General features: G+C 37.7%; 1 protein-coding gene across 1 annotated transcript; it reads right to left on the reverse strand.

Annotated features, from left to right (window-relative positions):
* Window positions 1–1406: 1406 nt before the first annotated feature.
* On the reverse strand, window positions 1407–8355 carry LOC134229201 (RNA-binding protein 39-like). The gene is made up of 12 exons (XM_062710904.1): window positions 8207–8355; window positions 7944–8006; window positions 6608–6648; window positions 5060–5140; window positions 4552–4779; window positions 4234–4351; window positions 3818–4108; window positions 3658–3723; window positions 3253–3457; window positions 2811–3012; window positions 2352–2536; window positions 1407–1966 (listed from the first exon to the last, which is right to left on the reverse strand). Exons 2-12 carry the CDS (start codon window positions 7995–7997, stop codon window positions 1809–1811), a joined length of 1629 nt encoding a protein of 542 aa, XP_062566888.1. The 5' UTR covers window positions 7998–8006; window positions 8207–8355; the 3' UTR covers window positions 1407–1808.
* Window positions 8356–15636: the final 7281 nt, after the last annotated feature.

The raw sequence follows: 15636 nt of genomic DNA on the forward strand, positions 1-15636 counted from the left end.
TGTGCCAAAATTAATTGAAATTGGTTCACTGGTTCCAGAGAATATTCAACTAATTTGCTTTGAAACAAACCTGATCACATGACCGTGAAATGTTTAAATATTCAACAAAGGTAAGAATCTCGCTAATAACAACTCAGGGATTTGTCTGAAAAATATATTCCAAATGAATTAAAATAGAAACCAGACAAGAATCCCTCCTCAAAAAGAACTTAAGCTCCTAATGATGTTTGCACAGAAATTATATGTTAATTACCGTATAGCAAAATTATATGTTAATTACCGTATAGCGGGTTATTTTAGCAAGGTGCTAATTTTGGCTTATTTTGGCGTTTTGATGGTAGTACGCTAAATTATTAATCGCTAAAATAGTAAATTCTCTTCATGGTGTACATCTGCAAAGAGCTGAAACCCCGTGTCCGCTAAAATAAATTGTGCCAAAATTATTGGCATACCTCTGAGCATGCAAAACACCAAATTTTACACCTGCCAAGAAAACCCGCTACACGGTATATGCACTGCGTCGATTAGTACGTAGCAAAAGGTCTCCCAAAGCACTCAGGTGACCTTAAAATGCAAATCAGAGCATCAGGCAGTATGATTTTATTTCTATTCTATAATTCTGATTCTCATACAATTAATTAAAAAGGTGTGTTTAAAAATTCAATACAAATTAGTGAAAAGCTGTCCATGTGACAGCAAACCAGGTTTTCTAAATGTGTGAACAGAACTGGTACCGGTACATCTCTAGAAAATTATAACCCTGTTATGAATTTTACACTTCTTATACCAAAGACCTTGCTGTTGATTTCTGACAGTAAAAACTTCAAATGTTGGGTATGTTTTAGAACAGCTGATGTACATATGTACACTGTCAAAGATAATGCTTTAAACATGGAATAGAAGGTGCAAGTTGAAAATGTATTATACTTTCATGTCACATACTACTCGCTGACAAAATGCACCTCTTTAAGCTACAACAGAATAGCATGTGTCCAATACCCCTATCAAATAGTTAATCTTAATTTTTCGTTGTCATATTTATATATAGGTGTATTTTTATATATACCATGAAATCAAGATGCACCAATTTTGGCATGGGACTCTATAACCATTACGAGAAGTTCCTTGAAGCTATGTTGACTTTTCTTAAAATGAATCAGTGCTTTGGCATCAATTTTTTGTTAACCTCTTAATCTTGAGTTTTGACCTACATTTGTACAAGTTTAACCTTATCATTGAGCTGCCATACAGGAGCATCAGGGATCTTGTTTTCTTTTCTCCTTCATCTATATTCTAACTAGAAACACTTTAAAGAAATCTGTAACTATAAAAATTCATGATCTTTAGTTTTGACTTGTCCGTTATCACTTTAAGGTCTTTTGAGTTCAGGAAAAATGAATAAAAAAGAAATTAAGATTCTTCTTTATTGTCATTTTAAATGGACAGAAGGAAAATTTTCCTATTTTTGTCAATGAATTTACATTCAATGATAATGACATGATGGATGACATCCAAAATTAATTTGGTTTTTAACAAATGAGTGTAAAAAATGAATCTTAACTGGGTAAAAGAAGACATTAAAAATTGTTACATACATGTACTTTTGATTTTTACAATTCATCATAAATTTTAATTCAAATGGTCACTAAAACGTTCCCCTTTCCAAATATACAGAAGATGCTTGTTTAACAGTTTTTCTGATTGTTGCATTGAATGATGAACAGTTAAGATTAGCAGTTATATGACCACATTGTCTATGTGGAATATTCACATGGTGATGATAAGACCTATGGACTGGCCCTGGAGGGTTATCTGATCACTGACTGCATGTTAGGAAACATGGATGTGGGGAAGCCTGTCTGTAGAGCCTGGGCAGAAGGGAGAAGTAATTGGTTGGCCCTTACTGCATCCGGAAACAGGGAGTGGTAATTAGGAAGAGGAACATAGGCTGCTGTTATCATCTTGCCTGTAAAAATAAATTCATTTCCATTAAGATTTGTTATAAAGGAAGAACTGCCATACGTATAACTTTTAAGTAACTTTGTAATCTAAAGTTTTCTGTCAGCTACACCATTTATATACTTGTCTCCTTCACATCCCTTACAACCTCTATAAACTAGTATATCAGAAAAAAAGCACGGCATGATGCCACTGCTTAAAAAGAGGGAAGAGGCTAGAACTGTTGTTAGTATATAAATGTAAAGATATCTTAATTCAACTTAAAACATTTACAATCATGATCTTAATCATATTTTCATGACTAATCAGGCCAAGGTATTGACAAAGTTTTATTCATATAATTACACTGCATTCCTTTCCCGGCTGAATATAAAGATAATTGTATATCTTACCTCCAAAATACCTTCCATGAAGTGCTCGTACAGAGGCCACGGCTGCAGAAATGGTGGGACATTTCACATACACATTTCCTTGGGGTGAGGCCTTGTCTACATACAGATGTAAGACTCCTCCATGCTTATTGCATTCCTCTATGACATCATCTCTGATCTCCTGATCCCAGTTAGACCTTGATTCTCTGCAAAACAAATAGGTATGCTATTTATCTACAATGCTTTAGAAAGACGTATTAGCTCTGGGCTTTTTAAGTTGGGAAGGAATGTGAACAATGCATTTAAAAACAGATACCCTTTTTAAAAATGACTTGAATAATAAGACAATGTTTCAGTATGCTCTAGTGAAGTAAATATCTAACTTTTCAACTAAATGAACCTGCTGATCCTTTGAAATTGTACATGTATATCTAGCAGATTTTTTTTCTCTCTCTGTTAGAGATATCCTGTTGTACTTACACAGTAGGATCAAACATATTTGAGAGCATAAAACACTGTGTGGCTATTGGAGGTGCTGTGCTATCTTGTCCCTGGCCTTGGCTTCCCAATATGGCCGATACATTTGGGGGTGCCCCGGCAGGGGGAACTGTGGCCACGCCTGGTGTCTGCTGACTAATATTCAGGGCTGACGCTGCATATTCAGGAATCTGAAATCCTGTGCCTGTAAATGCAACTACATTTTAATAACAGTCTATATGTCACAATCACACAATTTATTAATTGTGAAAAGACCAATAAGAAATCAAATTCCTTAAATTGGAACATCTTTCTCTTTTCAAAACACTATTCCTGGTATTTCATACTTTTTGTGTTCTTTTATTATTGTCATTGTCTGCATGATTTTATAAATGATCTTATTTAAAGATTAAATAAATAAATTTTTTTTTTTAATTTTGCCTACCCTCTGCCAGTTTGGCCATTAGCTGTAGACGACCTGTGGCCCCTAAATCTATCCCTGCCCGATCCATTTCATCACTGTCTAGCATTGAAGCCCCCTGGATTTCTCCCTGTCGCTCAGTCACATGACCAACCTTCATTGGTCGTCCTGCCAACTCGAATCCATTTAGTTGTTCCAAAGCTTTCTTGGCATCCTCAGAATCATGGAACTGAAAGTAAAGATGAGACTTGAAATAAACATGAAAAACATCTGAGAAAAAAAAAAAGTACTCTCCACACTAGTAAAGGGTTTACAAAATACTAGATTCTTTTGTCATAAAAAATAGCAAAATATTTTTTGATCCAATGGGAGTTCTGCTCATTATCCAATAAATATCCAAATCTAATTTTGGAATAAGTGTTTACTTACCGATATAAAGCCATAGCCTTGGGATCGATTGGTTTCATGGTCTCTTATTAATTTAATGTCATCAATCTGAAAATAGAGAAAACAGAATTCTTAATCATCCTTACAACAGGCAAATAGTCATGTTATTTTTACAGTAAGCAATTCAGAAAACAGACTGTACCTTTCCAAATGGCTCAAATATTCCTCTAAGCATTTCCTCTGTGATGTTGAAGTGAAGGGAGCCCACATACAGCCTCATTGGTCCAATGCTTCCTTTTGTCAAGATGCTGCTGGGGTTTCCCACTCTGTTTTTCTCTGCCTGAGAGGGCTGGACTATAATGGGTACACCTAGTAATTTCTGGTTTGTTAGTCCTATAGCTAATGGCACAGGATCAGTGTCTTGGAATTCCACATAGGCAATGCCTTTTGATCTCCTGGTTTTATTGTCCATGATTAAACGAACATCTCTGACCTAAAAAAAAACAATCCAAATTTATCAAAATTTAACCATTTAAACTTGACTATTTCTTATAAAACATATTTGCTGAAAATATTAAACCAGTATAACATATGCAGAAAAGATCCTATCTACAATACCTTTCCAACAGAAGAGAAGAATTCCTCAAGGTCCCTGGGTCGGATTCTAGCTGACAACTGCATACAGAACACAGTCCTAGCATCCCTCTCCTCTGGAGTCAACTCAGGACCTGGCTGCCTATCAAAACAAAAATAGCATTATGTAATCATATTTCCCAATGCTACGCGTACATCATATCAAGCACTTAAATTTTTTAACCAACATTACTATGAAATTTGAAGGAAACTGAACTTCAGTTAATTAATTTTTTATGCCATCTTAGTAATAAAGTTTAGTTAGTTATATGACTGTCAATCTAAAATGTCATCTACACACACCTGATATATCTCATTGGACTTGTGCTATTACTGCGAGGCTTTCTTTCACGTTCTGGTGATCTTTTCCTTTCCTTGGATTTACTGCGACTTCTCCTCCTTTTTTCTCGACTCCTACTGCGTTTTCTGTCCCTTCGCTCTCTATCTCTGTCACGTCCTCGGTGTCGGTCATGATCACGATGTCTGTCCCGATCTCTGTCCCTGTCTCTGTGGCGTTCTCTACTTTTACTCCTGCATTAAAGATTCAAATGCAAGTGATTTAACAAAATCAAGTCGTATCATTCCAAAGATTGTAAATAGTTACCAGCATATGTAATTAAAATTAATGCATTTTAATTACATGGATGTACATTATATTATTGTGATAATTGCAGTTCATGCATACAAGTCAATTTCTACAAATGAATGTCAAGACACTATGTGCGTGAAATCGTTACTTGTTGATAAATTAAAAAGAGTATGTATATAGTATTAGTAAATTATTCCAATGACAATATTTATCATAACTTACCTGCGTCTGTCACGATCCCTATCCCGATCTCTGTCCCTCTCTCTGTCTCTGTCACGACTTTTATCTCGACTTCTCTTTTTCCTAAAACATTTATATCATATGTTTAATAATAATTTTTGGGGTCTAGCCCCCCCTGTATCCTGATACAGTAGGAAACTCGTACTCTAAATAATACAAATGAATGTCTAGTATTAGTAAATTATTCCATTATTTAGGATTTTAGCATTTAGGATTTTCATTTTTTTTCAAGAATACCAAACAACTTAATAATCACAAAAATTTTACATTTAATATGTGGATAGTTTTACTATTGAAGATGGATGTTCATTTCAACATGTTGGTCTTTTTTTTTAAAAAATACATGAAAAATAGTTCATCTTCACTGAATATAAATCCCTATCCCCCAACAATGTTGACCAGATTCAGAAGAGAACATATACATGTATTGGGCGGAATATGAATTATTATTATGCTGACCCACAATTCAGAGAAACATGAATTGATATTTCTTTTTATAACCCTGATGGCAACACAGTGCAAGATCAGGATGTCACCTGAATTAATTAAGTCTTGCCATCTGACATACTGTACCTTGGTGTCACCTGAATTAATTAAGTCTTGCCATCTGACATACTGTACCTTGGTTAACATGTGACATAATTCAACAGCTTAGAATGCCAGATTTATCCCCTTTGATGGGACCCACAAATTGAGAATACCTAGATATAACATACAGAACTTGACATTAAAACTCCCTTTAGTTTAAAATAAAGATCTTAATTTTTAAAGAATTGAACACTTCTTTGTTCTTTCTTTCCACATCACCTACAAGTTAAGTAAATGTGATTTCAATAAAATTTGTGGATTTCTTGTACTAAGCTCAAACTATGATCTGAGCTCATGCCGTACTCCAGTTAACTGTATGAAATTCAAATAAAAAGTGAACACTGTTGGCCTCCTGTAAATGACAGAAATAACTCTTGAAATGATTGTGTATGCAACATAGGACATATGACAAGATACCCAATTTCCTTTCCCTAATACGTGTACGTCTTTTAACCAGGGCAATGAACATATCTACAACATACCAATGTGGAAAAAAAATAATTCAAGCCTACAGTGTGGAAATTCCTGTTTTCAGCTGCTTGCTGCACATGACATGATCATGAGTGTGAATGCTAGAGACTGAAATGTCTAATGAATGAATGTAATTTCTTAAGCATTTACCTCTCAATGAAGGTGATTTTTTTCAACAGCAAAAGTACATATCAATATAGATTTTTAACATCAATATGTTTTCCCCTTACTGTCTTACACAGAAAAAAAGATTTGTTTAGAAAGTTTAACAAACCTTTATTATTTGGTAAATTATATCCGACATCACTTAATAGTGAAATTATATTTTATAACCTTTCAAGCAATTTGAGGAATTAAATCCTGGTGCCAAGAAAACATAACTTAATTAATGTCTGTTGAAAAGGTAAAGGTATATATATACATTCCTTTTTTTCAAGGAGAGGGGAGAATACTGTATTGATGGCTTCTTACCTCTTGTGTCGATCTCTATCAGCATCTCCTCTTCCATCATCCTGTTGTCCCAAACAAACAATCAGTCACACCAGGTCAAAAACAAAGGAAGAAAAGAAAAAGACAAGACAATGCATTAGTATGCTTCAAAGTAATTTCCATTACCGTCTCAACAAGCTTTTCAACTGTCTTCTTTCTCTTACTTTATTGTTTAAAATCAACATTGACTGGTTAAAAGTTTCTTGCCAAATGTTCCAACTGAAAAGCTTGTTATACATTACAACATCAAGTTTACGTACCAATGCGAATTACAAATCTGAAAGAGTAAACCTGCAATAAAACCTTACATTCTAGACACACATTAACATACACTTCCACACACTGACAGCTCTGGAATGGAATTGTTCTCCTCAGGTCAAATCAGCACAAAAATAAATCAAATTCTACTTTTCAATCTTGCATTCCTCCAAGTTAAATACATTAGCACTTCTCAGCGTATTTAGAAATAAGCTCAAATGCAAATTCTTGAGGAATGCTGCTGTCGTACAAGAAAACATTCTCACATTCTCTCATACAGAAAAGAAATCTCAGATAGGGATGAAAATTAGTACATCATCAGTCAGAGCCGATCTCAGTATCTCTTCCGTCTTTCCTTAGCTGGCAACAGTCCTCCTTTGCTATGCCAACCCTATGATGAGAGGGAGGGGCAAAATTCAGTTGTCTTTCACAATTTAATGGCATAAACATTTTATCATATTCACTTTATTAATCTATTTTAGATCAGTGATAGAGTTAACTTTGTCATATTTAACATTTAATGAAATGCAATAAATGAATAAAAAGTGAACATCGGCTTCATGGAGTTCTGATAGGCATACAACCATCAGTACCTTTCTACTTGCATGGGAATTTCACTTTTGTTGTGTACATGAAGTGGTACTATGGATATCTATGGATAGAACCAAACAAACCTTTATTACAAAGAATGTAATTACTCTTGCAACAGACTAAAGAATCCAAAAAATAGATCTGGTTGTCATATCCTTTGATAATTCATCAATAATAGTTAACCTTTGGTTTTCTCTAATTAATGGAATTTATTAAGGAACATTATATAGAAAAGGTGACTTTACGCAAGATTTTTCTTGTAAATGCAAAAGCTTAATTATGAATTGCTTGCTAAATTGGCCCCTTCACGTTTTCTCAAACCATTTTCAACATTGAAAGTACAAGGCTGCCCACTCCACGGGTCACACAAGGAACTTACTTGACACTGAAAAAATACTAGACTCACAACAACCATAACAAGGAAAGTGACTTCAACATATACTCGGTAATGAAATCCCACAATACTTGCCTCTTTCCTGTATGGAGCTTCCAGCATTGCCTCAACATCTAAATCATCTGCCATTTTCTCAATCTGAAAAATATTTCAAATCAAATAAAATCAGTCTTAGAATCAAAAAACTATATAACTTTATCGCTAAATCAAGAGATAATCATTGTGCAGGATCTGCACCTGCTGATAAACGTCCATGACGCTGCGTAAACTTATTAAGTTTCACAGACTTTTCTTTACAATTAGTTTAGCTATTTCAACAAAACAACCTTTATTCTTACAGTTTTCTTCGTCCTCCTTAAAATGAAGGTAATGTAAAGAGTATTTGTATTTTCTTTTGATGTTTAACCCCACAAAGGCCGTGATACGTTTTTCTTATGTTTTGGGGTACCTGCGAGCAAAATCAGGGAGTTCCGGTTTATAAAGCAAGTTAGACTGTTCATAAATGACTCGGGTGATATGAACACGTACGTTCGTTTATTTGATATCCATCCACTGATTAGGTAGAGCTTTTTCAAATAGCTTTGATTTTCTTTAAGCAATCAATATCTAAAGAACATATAAGCTTAATAAGTTCTAAATATTTGAGTCCATTTTTCTTTTTTTTTTTTTTTTTTTTTTTTGGGGGGGGGGGTATTTCACTTCATTTCATTTTGAAGACTTTGTACAAAGCATCTTTTTAAAAGTTTAACTCGTTTGCGATTATCAGAAGAATGGTAAATATAAAAAAAAATATGCAAAGTATAACATATATGGAGATAATTAAAATATTCTAGCTCAAGAGTCCATTCAAATCATGGTATTCTCTTACTAATGAAACATATATGGAGATAACGAACAGTATTCTAGATCAAAAGTCCACAAAACAATACAAAATAGGAGCAGAGCAAACACAGACCTCTAAAAAATCAGAGGTCGGCTCATGTGCCATTGAGGAGTGAGCATCCCTTACCGACGTGAAACCCGCCGTGTGCTCCTTGTCATGATCGGTAAATGGCAGAAAAATCTGCCGACAATTCTAAGTGTGAATAATGGATTGTCATAGCTGAGGGGTGGAAAATGGGGATAAGATCCCATTGTCTATAGAATACTCCTTATCGTGTGCGCCTACGATAGTTAAGTCCTGCTGATAGAAGAAAGGGTGAAAGCGAGTTTACCTGGCGCCTGAAAACCAGTGCTTTGGGTTAATGGGGCTCATCAGTCTAGGATGATAGCTCATCTTAAAGAAGGAAACCTGATTCCAAACCACCGCTGCCTTGCGGCCATACCCACTAAATTATGGGAAAGGCTAGGTGCATGAAGGAAAAACGGACATAAAACCGAATGGACAGATTGTGCATAAAATCCAGGGAAGGAAAGCAGCCTAGGAAGGAAACTCCACTCCAAAATCAAATCACCTTCCCTCAAGGTTACCAGATGTTTGCGAAGAGCCAACAACTATGCCTATTAAAAAAAAAACTAGTTACAACTAGAAGCAACAACGGTGAACCAAAACCAACATATAACCCGCGGGGTAAGATTCGGCCTACTTGTGCAATGAAAGCCGAAAGCAAACTACAGAGCTGACTCCCTTTCTGACACACAGGAAAACCATTAGATTTGCTATTTGGAGAATCAGAACAATGCATAAAGCAGGAAGAACAGCACAGGTAGCAAAAGAGATGAAGCACTACAACATTTGTCTCCTCATAGGTTAAGTGAGAGGAGGTGGCTACAGACAGGACAGCTGAGACTGACCAACGGGGAAACGCTGTTGTATTCAGGAAACATGGCGGAGGAGCCCAGCACACCGAATGTGTAGGCCTGATATACTATTCCTCGAGGCACAACGTACTCTTATCGGATGGAAACCTTTCAACTTCCGGATAATAACAGCCAATTCAAGGAAAATTAAGATCAAACTGAACATCATACAATGTTATGCTCCTCACCAATGATTCTGATAACGAAAAGAAAGACATCTTTTACCATCAACTACAGTCAGTCTTGGATAAAACAGGAAAGAAAGGCATGACAATATTCATGGGCGACTTCAGTTAAGGGCCAAACTTGGAGCTGACAACACTGGCTACAATGAAGTCTTGGGCACACAAGGGATGGGCTAAATGAATGAGAATGACGAGAGATTTGCTGACATAAGCTCGCTTAACCAGCTTGTAATAGGAGGAAGAATCTTCCCTCATAAACGGATCCACAAGGCTAAATGGGGATCTCCTGTCCATGTCAAGGAGAGCAAGGTTGATCTTATTTGCATCAACAAGAAATTTTGAAGAGCATGGAAAGATGACAGGGTGATGAGAGGAGCAGACATTTCATCAGACCACCATCTGCTTATGACGACATTAAGACTGCGCCTCAAAAGTTCAAGAACATGACAAACAGAGGTACAGACTGAGTGTCCTCAAAGGAAGTGAAGACAGCATTCCACATCAGCCTGTTCAACAGATTCCAGCTGCTACAAGACCAGCTAGAGAACAATGGTACCAACATCATGGAACCAAGTAACAACACATCTAGGAAATGTGACACATGTGAGGAAGTCCTTGACAGAAGAAAGGCTGAACACAAGGAGTGAATCTCTGTTGATACCAAAAGGAAACTGGATGTAAGGAAGGAAAAAAAAAGTGGCGCTGAGTACAAGCCGGACGAGATCAGCAAAGGCAAAAGCTCAAGAAGACTACACAGCTACAAATAAAAACGTTAAGAAAAGCGTCAGGAAAGATAAACAGGATCACATTGACAACCTGTCCAAACAGGCAGAGGAAGCAGCAGGACAAGGAAAATTGATAGAACTGTATATGGTCACAAAGAAGCTCTCCAACAAGCTCCAGCAGAACAGACGTGCCAGTGCACGTGAAGGACAAATATGGGAAACCTCTCACAACAACAGAAGAACAATTGAAGAAGTGGATAGAACGCTTTTGAGAGCTACTAGTAATAAATAGACCCATACCAGAAACACCTCTGGACAAACTACCAGCCAATACAGACCTCCCGATGAACTGCGACAAGCCAACAAAAACAGAGATCAAGAGAGCAATTACCGGTAATTAACTTAAAAATGGAAAAGCGGGAGGGTCTGATGAGATACCAGCAGAAGCCATCAATGCTGATACAAAGACAGCTGATGACATCCTATGCAGCCTCTTTAAGAAGATACTAAGTATTGGAGGAAGAAAACATTCCGGAGGAATGGAAAGAATGCATCCTTTTTAAGCTGCCAAAGAAGGTAGATCTGAGGGACTGCAGTAATTACAGGAGAGTATGCTCCTATCAGTGCCTAGCAAGGTCCTCAACAGGATCCTTCTCGAGAGGATAAAGTGGACACAAATCTCCGTGAGCAGCAGGCTGGTTTCAGTGACAGATAATGAGCTGACTAGATTGCCAGTGTGCGCAAGTTGTAAACTATAGACTTTTGTATTTTCTAATTTACCTTGATCTTCATGTAAATGACATCTACTGAACGATGACGTCTTACTACTATGTTGTCATAAAGGTTTCTGTACAACTTTATATACATGTATAGAACAATGAGGAGTATCAAATAAACCAGTGTACGAAACAGGGGTATTTTACTTTACAACAATCCAAACGTCGGCGCGGTGCCCAAAGGGGAGTTATGATTTCAAAACTAAGAGCAGTCCGAGCAACAGGACAGAAAAGTGTAGTAACACAGGTCATCGAAGACAGTTCTCCAACGGACTCGATTCTGAGCTGCTTTAGCTGCATTCCTCCAGGTTACCAGTATATCCTGTGTCTTAAACTCTGACTCCGAGTCACGCCTCCGGTTCCAAGTCAGGTCCAACTCAGATTATGGCGTTTGATGCTAGATGGTGACTTCCTTAATGTGTCTCCAGTCCAGCCCCACTTCCTGTATCTTATTTGTACACCCATTGGTTCCTGTCCTGCTCTCTTCCATAGTTTTTTATTGGAGATCCTTTCAGGCTATCGGATGTTGAAGATGCGCCTGAGACAGGTGTCGTAAAATGTATGAATCTTCTGCAGGGTTGCTTTGTTCAACCTCCACGTCGCTGCACCATACAATAGGACGGACTTTTCAATAGAGTTGAGTATCCGCAGTTTGGTGGTAATACGGATGTTCTTTGAGGCCGAGATGTTTAACTTGGTAAATGCAGTTCTTGCCTTTTCAATTCTTGACTTGATGTCACGGTCTGTGCCATCCTGTCTGTCCACCACACTCCCGAGGTAGATGAAGGACTCAACTTCTTTGATGGGCTCACCACCAACTGCGACTGGTGTTTGAACAGTGGTGTTTATTTTCATCAATTCTGTTTTTTTCAAGTTGATTTTGAAGCCCGTTCCTGCTGTTATTGTTGCAAGGTGAGTTGTTTTATCCTACATCTGACTTTGGTTGTGTGAAAGGAGAGCCAGGTCATATGCAAAATCAAGATCGTCGAGTTGTGTCAGAAGGATCCACTGTATACCATTGTTCCTGTCTGATGTGGTAGTCCTCCTGATCCAATCAATGACCAAAAGAAAAAGAAATGGTGACAGCAAGCATACTTGTCGAACTCCTGCCTTGACCTCGAAACTCCCAGACATCTGGCCGGCATGGGCAACCCTGCATATCATGTCTTGGAAGGTGTTTCGAATCAGGGACACAAGCTTCTCTGGTACTCAGTAGTGACTCAGTATCTACCACAATGTCTCTCGGTCCATGCTGTCGAATGCTTTCTCAAAGTCGATGGCGGGGGGGGGGGGGTTGAATGAGAAGAGAATATTTCGTAGCTTATTAAAATATTGACCAATGCAAGTAAAGCATAGTCGGATAATGAACTTTCATGCGACCTTTCAATACCCAATCACATTGTACGAAATACTGCAGATGTATGAATTGTTGATTTCAATTGTCATTGACTGAATATGACGTCATAAAAGAGAGACGTAAATATCCAAGATTAAGAAATTTTTTGTGATCAAGCAGCCACGTGTAGGAGAGAGGAGCGCCCCCCCCACTCTTTTTGCCAACAATACTTTTACTATTGAAAATGTTCATTGAAAGGGTGGTTGCCCCCCCCCCCCCACTTTATACTAAAGTAAAGTAATATGAAGGAAGTATAGTATTGTAAGCTTAAAAAAATGGATATTGAAAGGAATTGGTAGTGAAAAAAGTTTGCCTCTACCCCCCCCCCCCCCCCTCCCACGAAATAGGATTTTCGACTTTGGGGTATTTCCTTTTTTATTTTTTGCTTGTCAACTTTTTCAGGTAAGTAAAAAAAAAAATTTTGTGAGGCTGGCCTCCCCACTTTCAAAATCGATGCTACTTGCCTGGAGAGCTATATGCAAACTCCGGACCGTGGCTTGAGACGATGAGTCCTCTTGAGATTTTGACTTTGCTGTTTTTGTCCGGCTTGTATTCCGCACCACTTTCTTTTCCTTCCTCTCATCCAGTTTTCTCATGGTATCACCAGAGATCCACTCCTTGTGCTGAGTCTTTATTCTGCCTAGGACGTCCTCGCATGCAGTGCCTTGGCACATTTCCTTGATGTGCTGCCATTGGGTCTCCGTGGTGGTACCATTGTTTTCTAGCTGGTCTTGTAGTAGCTGGAATCTATTTGACAAGCTGAGATGGAATACTGTCTTTACTTCCTTTGTTTTGAGGACACTCATGTTGTACCTTTCCTCCTCTTTGTCATGTTGTTGAACTCCTTGAGGCGCAGTCTTTATGCCGTCATCAGCAGATGGTGGTCTGATGAAATGTTGGCTCCTCTCATCACCCTAACATCTTTCCATGCTCTTCGAAATGTCTTGTTAATGCAAACATGGTCTATCTGGTTCTCCCTAACATGCTCAGGGGATCTCCATGTGGTCTCCATGTGGTCTTGTGAATCCTTTTATGAGAAAAGATGTTTCTCCTTTTACCAGCTGGTTAAGAAAGCATAGGTCTACAATTTTCTCACCGTTCTCATTCATATAGCCCATTCCTTGCGTGCCCGTGCCTTCAATGTAGCCAGTGTCAGCTTCAATTTTGGCATTGAAATCGCCCATGAGTATTGTCATGTGTCTTTTACCTGTTTTATCCAAGCCTGCCTGTAGTTGCTGGTAAAAGGCGTCTAACTTTTCGTCAGCATCATTTGTGAGGGCATAACATTGTTTGATGTTCAAATTGATCTTACTTTTCTTGGTATTAAACTTTGCTGTTATTATCCGGGAGTTGATAAGATAAGAGCACGTTGTGCATCTATGGATAACATCAGACCTACACTTTCGTTGGGGCGGGCTCCCTCCTTGGTGTGTCCTGAATAGTGTTTCCCTGTTGGTTAGCGTCAGCTTTCCTTTCGGTAGCCACCTTGTCTCACTTAGTCTTCGGAGACAAATGTTCTAGTGCTTCATCTCCGTTGCCACCTGTGCTGTTCTTCATGCTTCATACATCGTTTTGATGTTCCAAATAGCAAATCGAGCAAATCTAATGGTTTTCCTGGGTGTCAGAAAGGGAGTCAGCTCTGTAGTTTTCTTTTAGCTTTCATTGAACAGCATCATAGTTCCCCCTGAAGACCCAGTTGGTTACTAGGTGACTTGAGAAACAGTCTATGCAGGGAACTTGACATACTAAATGCTGGAACACATATTGACGGAAAGAAGAAAGAACTACACCTATTTTCTACAAACACTCAAAGTCCAGTCATGCTCAACCACATCCTCGGAATCATTGTTTGCTGTGCATTTTGTAAGGAGTCGCATCATGCTATGGCTATACAAAAACACAATGACAGGATGAAAATTGTCAAACTAGACAAGCTGTGCTTTAATTGTTTAGGCAGACATCGTGCTGCAGAATTTCATTCAAGTTTATTTGTTAAAGACATCATACAAGTTTGCGCACTGCTTATGATGCAGTCAAAACCAAACCAGAGAATACCTCTACTTTATAGCTAAAGCTAACAGGATGCAAAGACTGAGGAAAAAAGGAATATCAAGTATAAAAAAGCCATTTCTAAATTGGAACAGCAGATAAAAGAACAGAAGCTTTTGAATGAGAAAACCATAAATGATGTAAACTTTTTACATACTCGCTTTGCAAACCGAATTTGATGCACAATTATATGTTTCGAATCAGTTGACTGCTTAGAACCAAGCTCAAGTGACAGAGTTAAAGAACAAAAAGAAGTTGAAGCCCAAACAATTATGAGATACAACCGCTCAAATTAGGAAAAGAGACACCTCAAAAGAAACTTTAACAAAAAGGAGAAAATATTCATTCAGATATGGAGCAGGAAAGGGAAACACCTAGGGGTTAAAATTACTGATTTGAAGAGGGAGCCAGGAATCTGAAAAACTAGATTATGTTCATAAGAATAACCTGGAACAGAATTGCTCAGAGGACACCCAGGAAAAGATGAACATCGACTACCAACTGAAAAAGGAATGAAACCACTTCATTGATGAGTTCATGACATGCAGATCAGTCATTACACTGATCAGCTTAAGGAGCAAGTTCAACCCAAAGAGAATGAGTTTATTGAGGAGTACTTCGGGATGTAGAATAAAGAGAAAGACGATTTCTTAGAGACTTTGGTCAAATATATGATGATACCAAATTCACACACAAAGTAACTTAAAACAAGTGATTGGGTGTTACTTTTCATTTGACAAAGTGAATATCTTATCGAGGAATTTTCCGTATTTTTCATTTAAAATTGCGTTTATTTCTCGGTTCAAGGACTTACTGAATTCAAACTTTGATTAGTTT

The sequence above is a fragment of the Saccostrea cucullata genome, unplaced genomic scaffold (assembly GCF_032062105.1).
Source record: "Saccostrea cucullata isolate Sc308-1 unplaced genomic scaffold, CSIRO_AGI_Scuc_v1 ctg285, whole genome shotgun sequence".
Classification (NCBI taxonomy): Eukaryota; Metazoa; Mollusca; class Bivalvia; order Ostreida; family Ostreidae; genus Saccostrea; species Saccostrea cuccullata.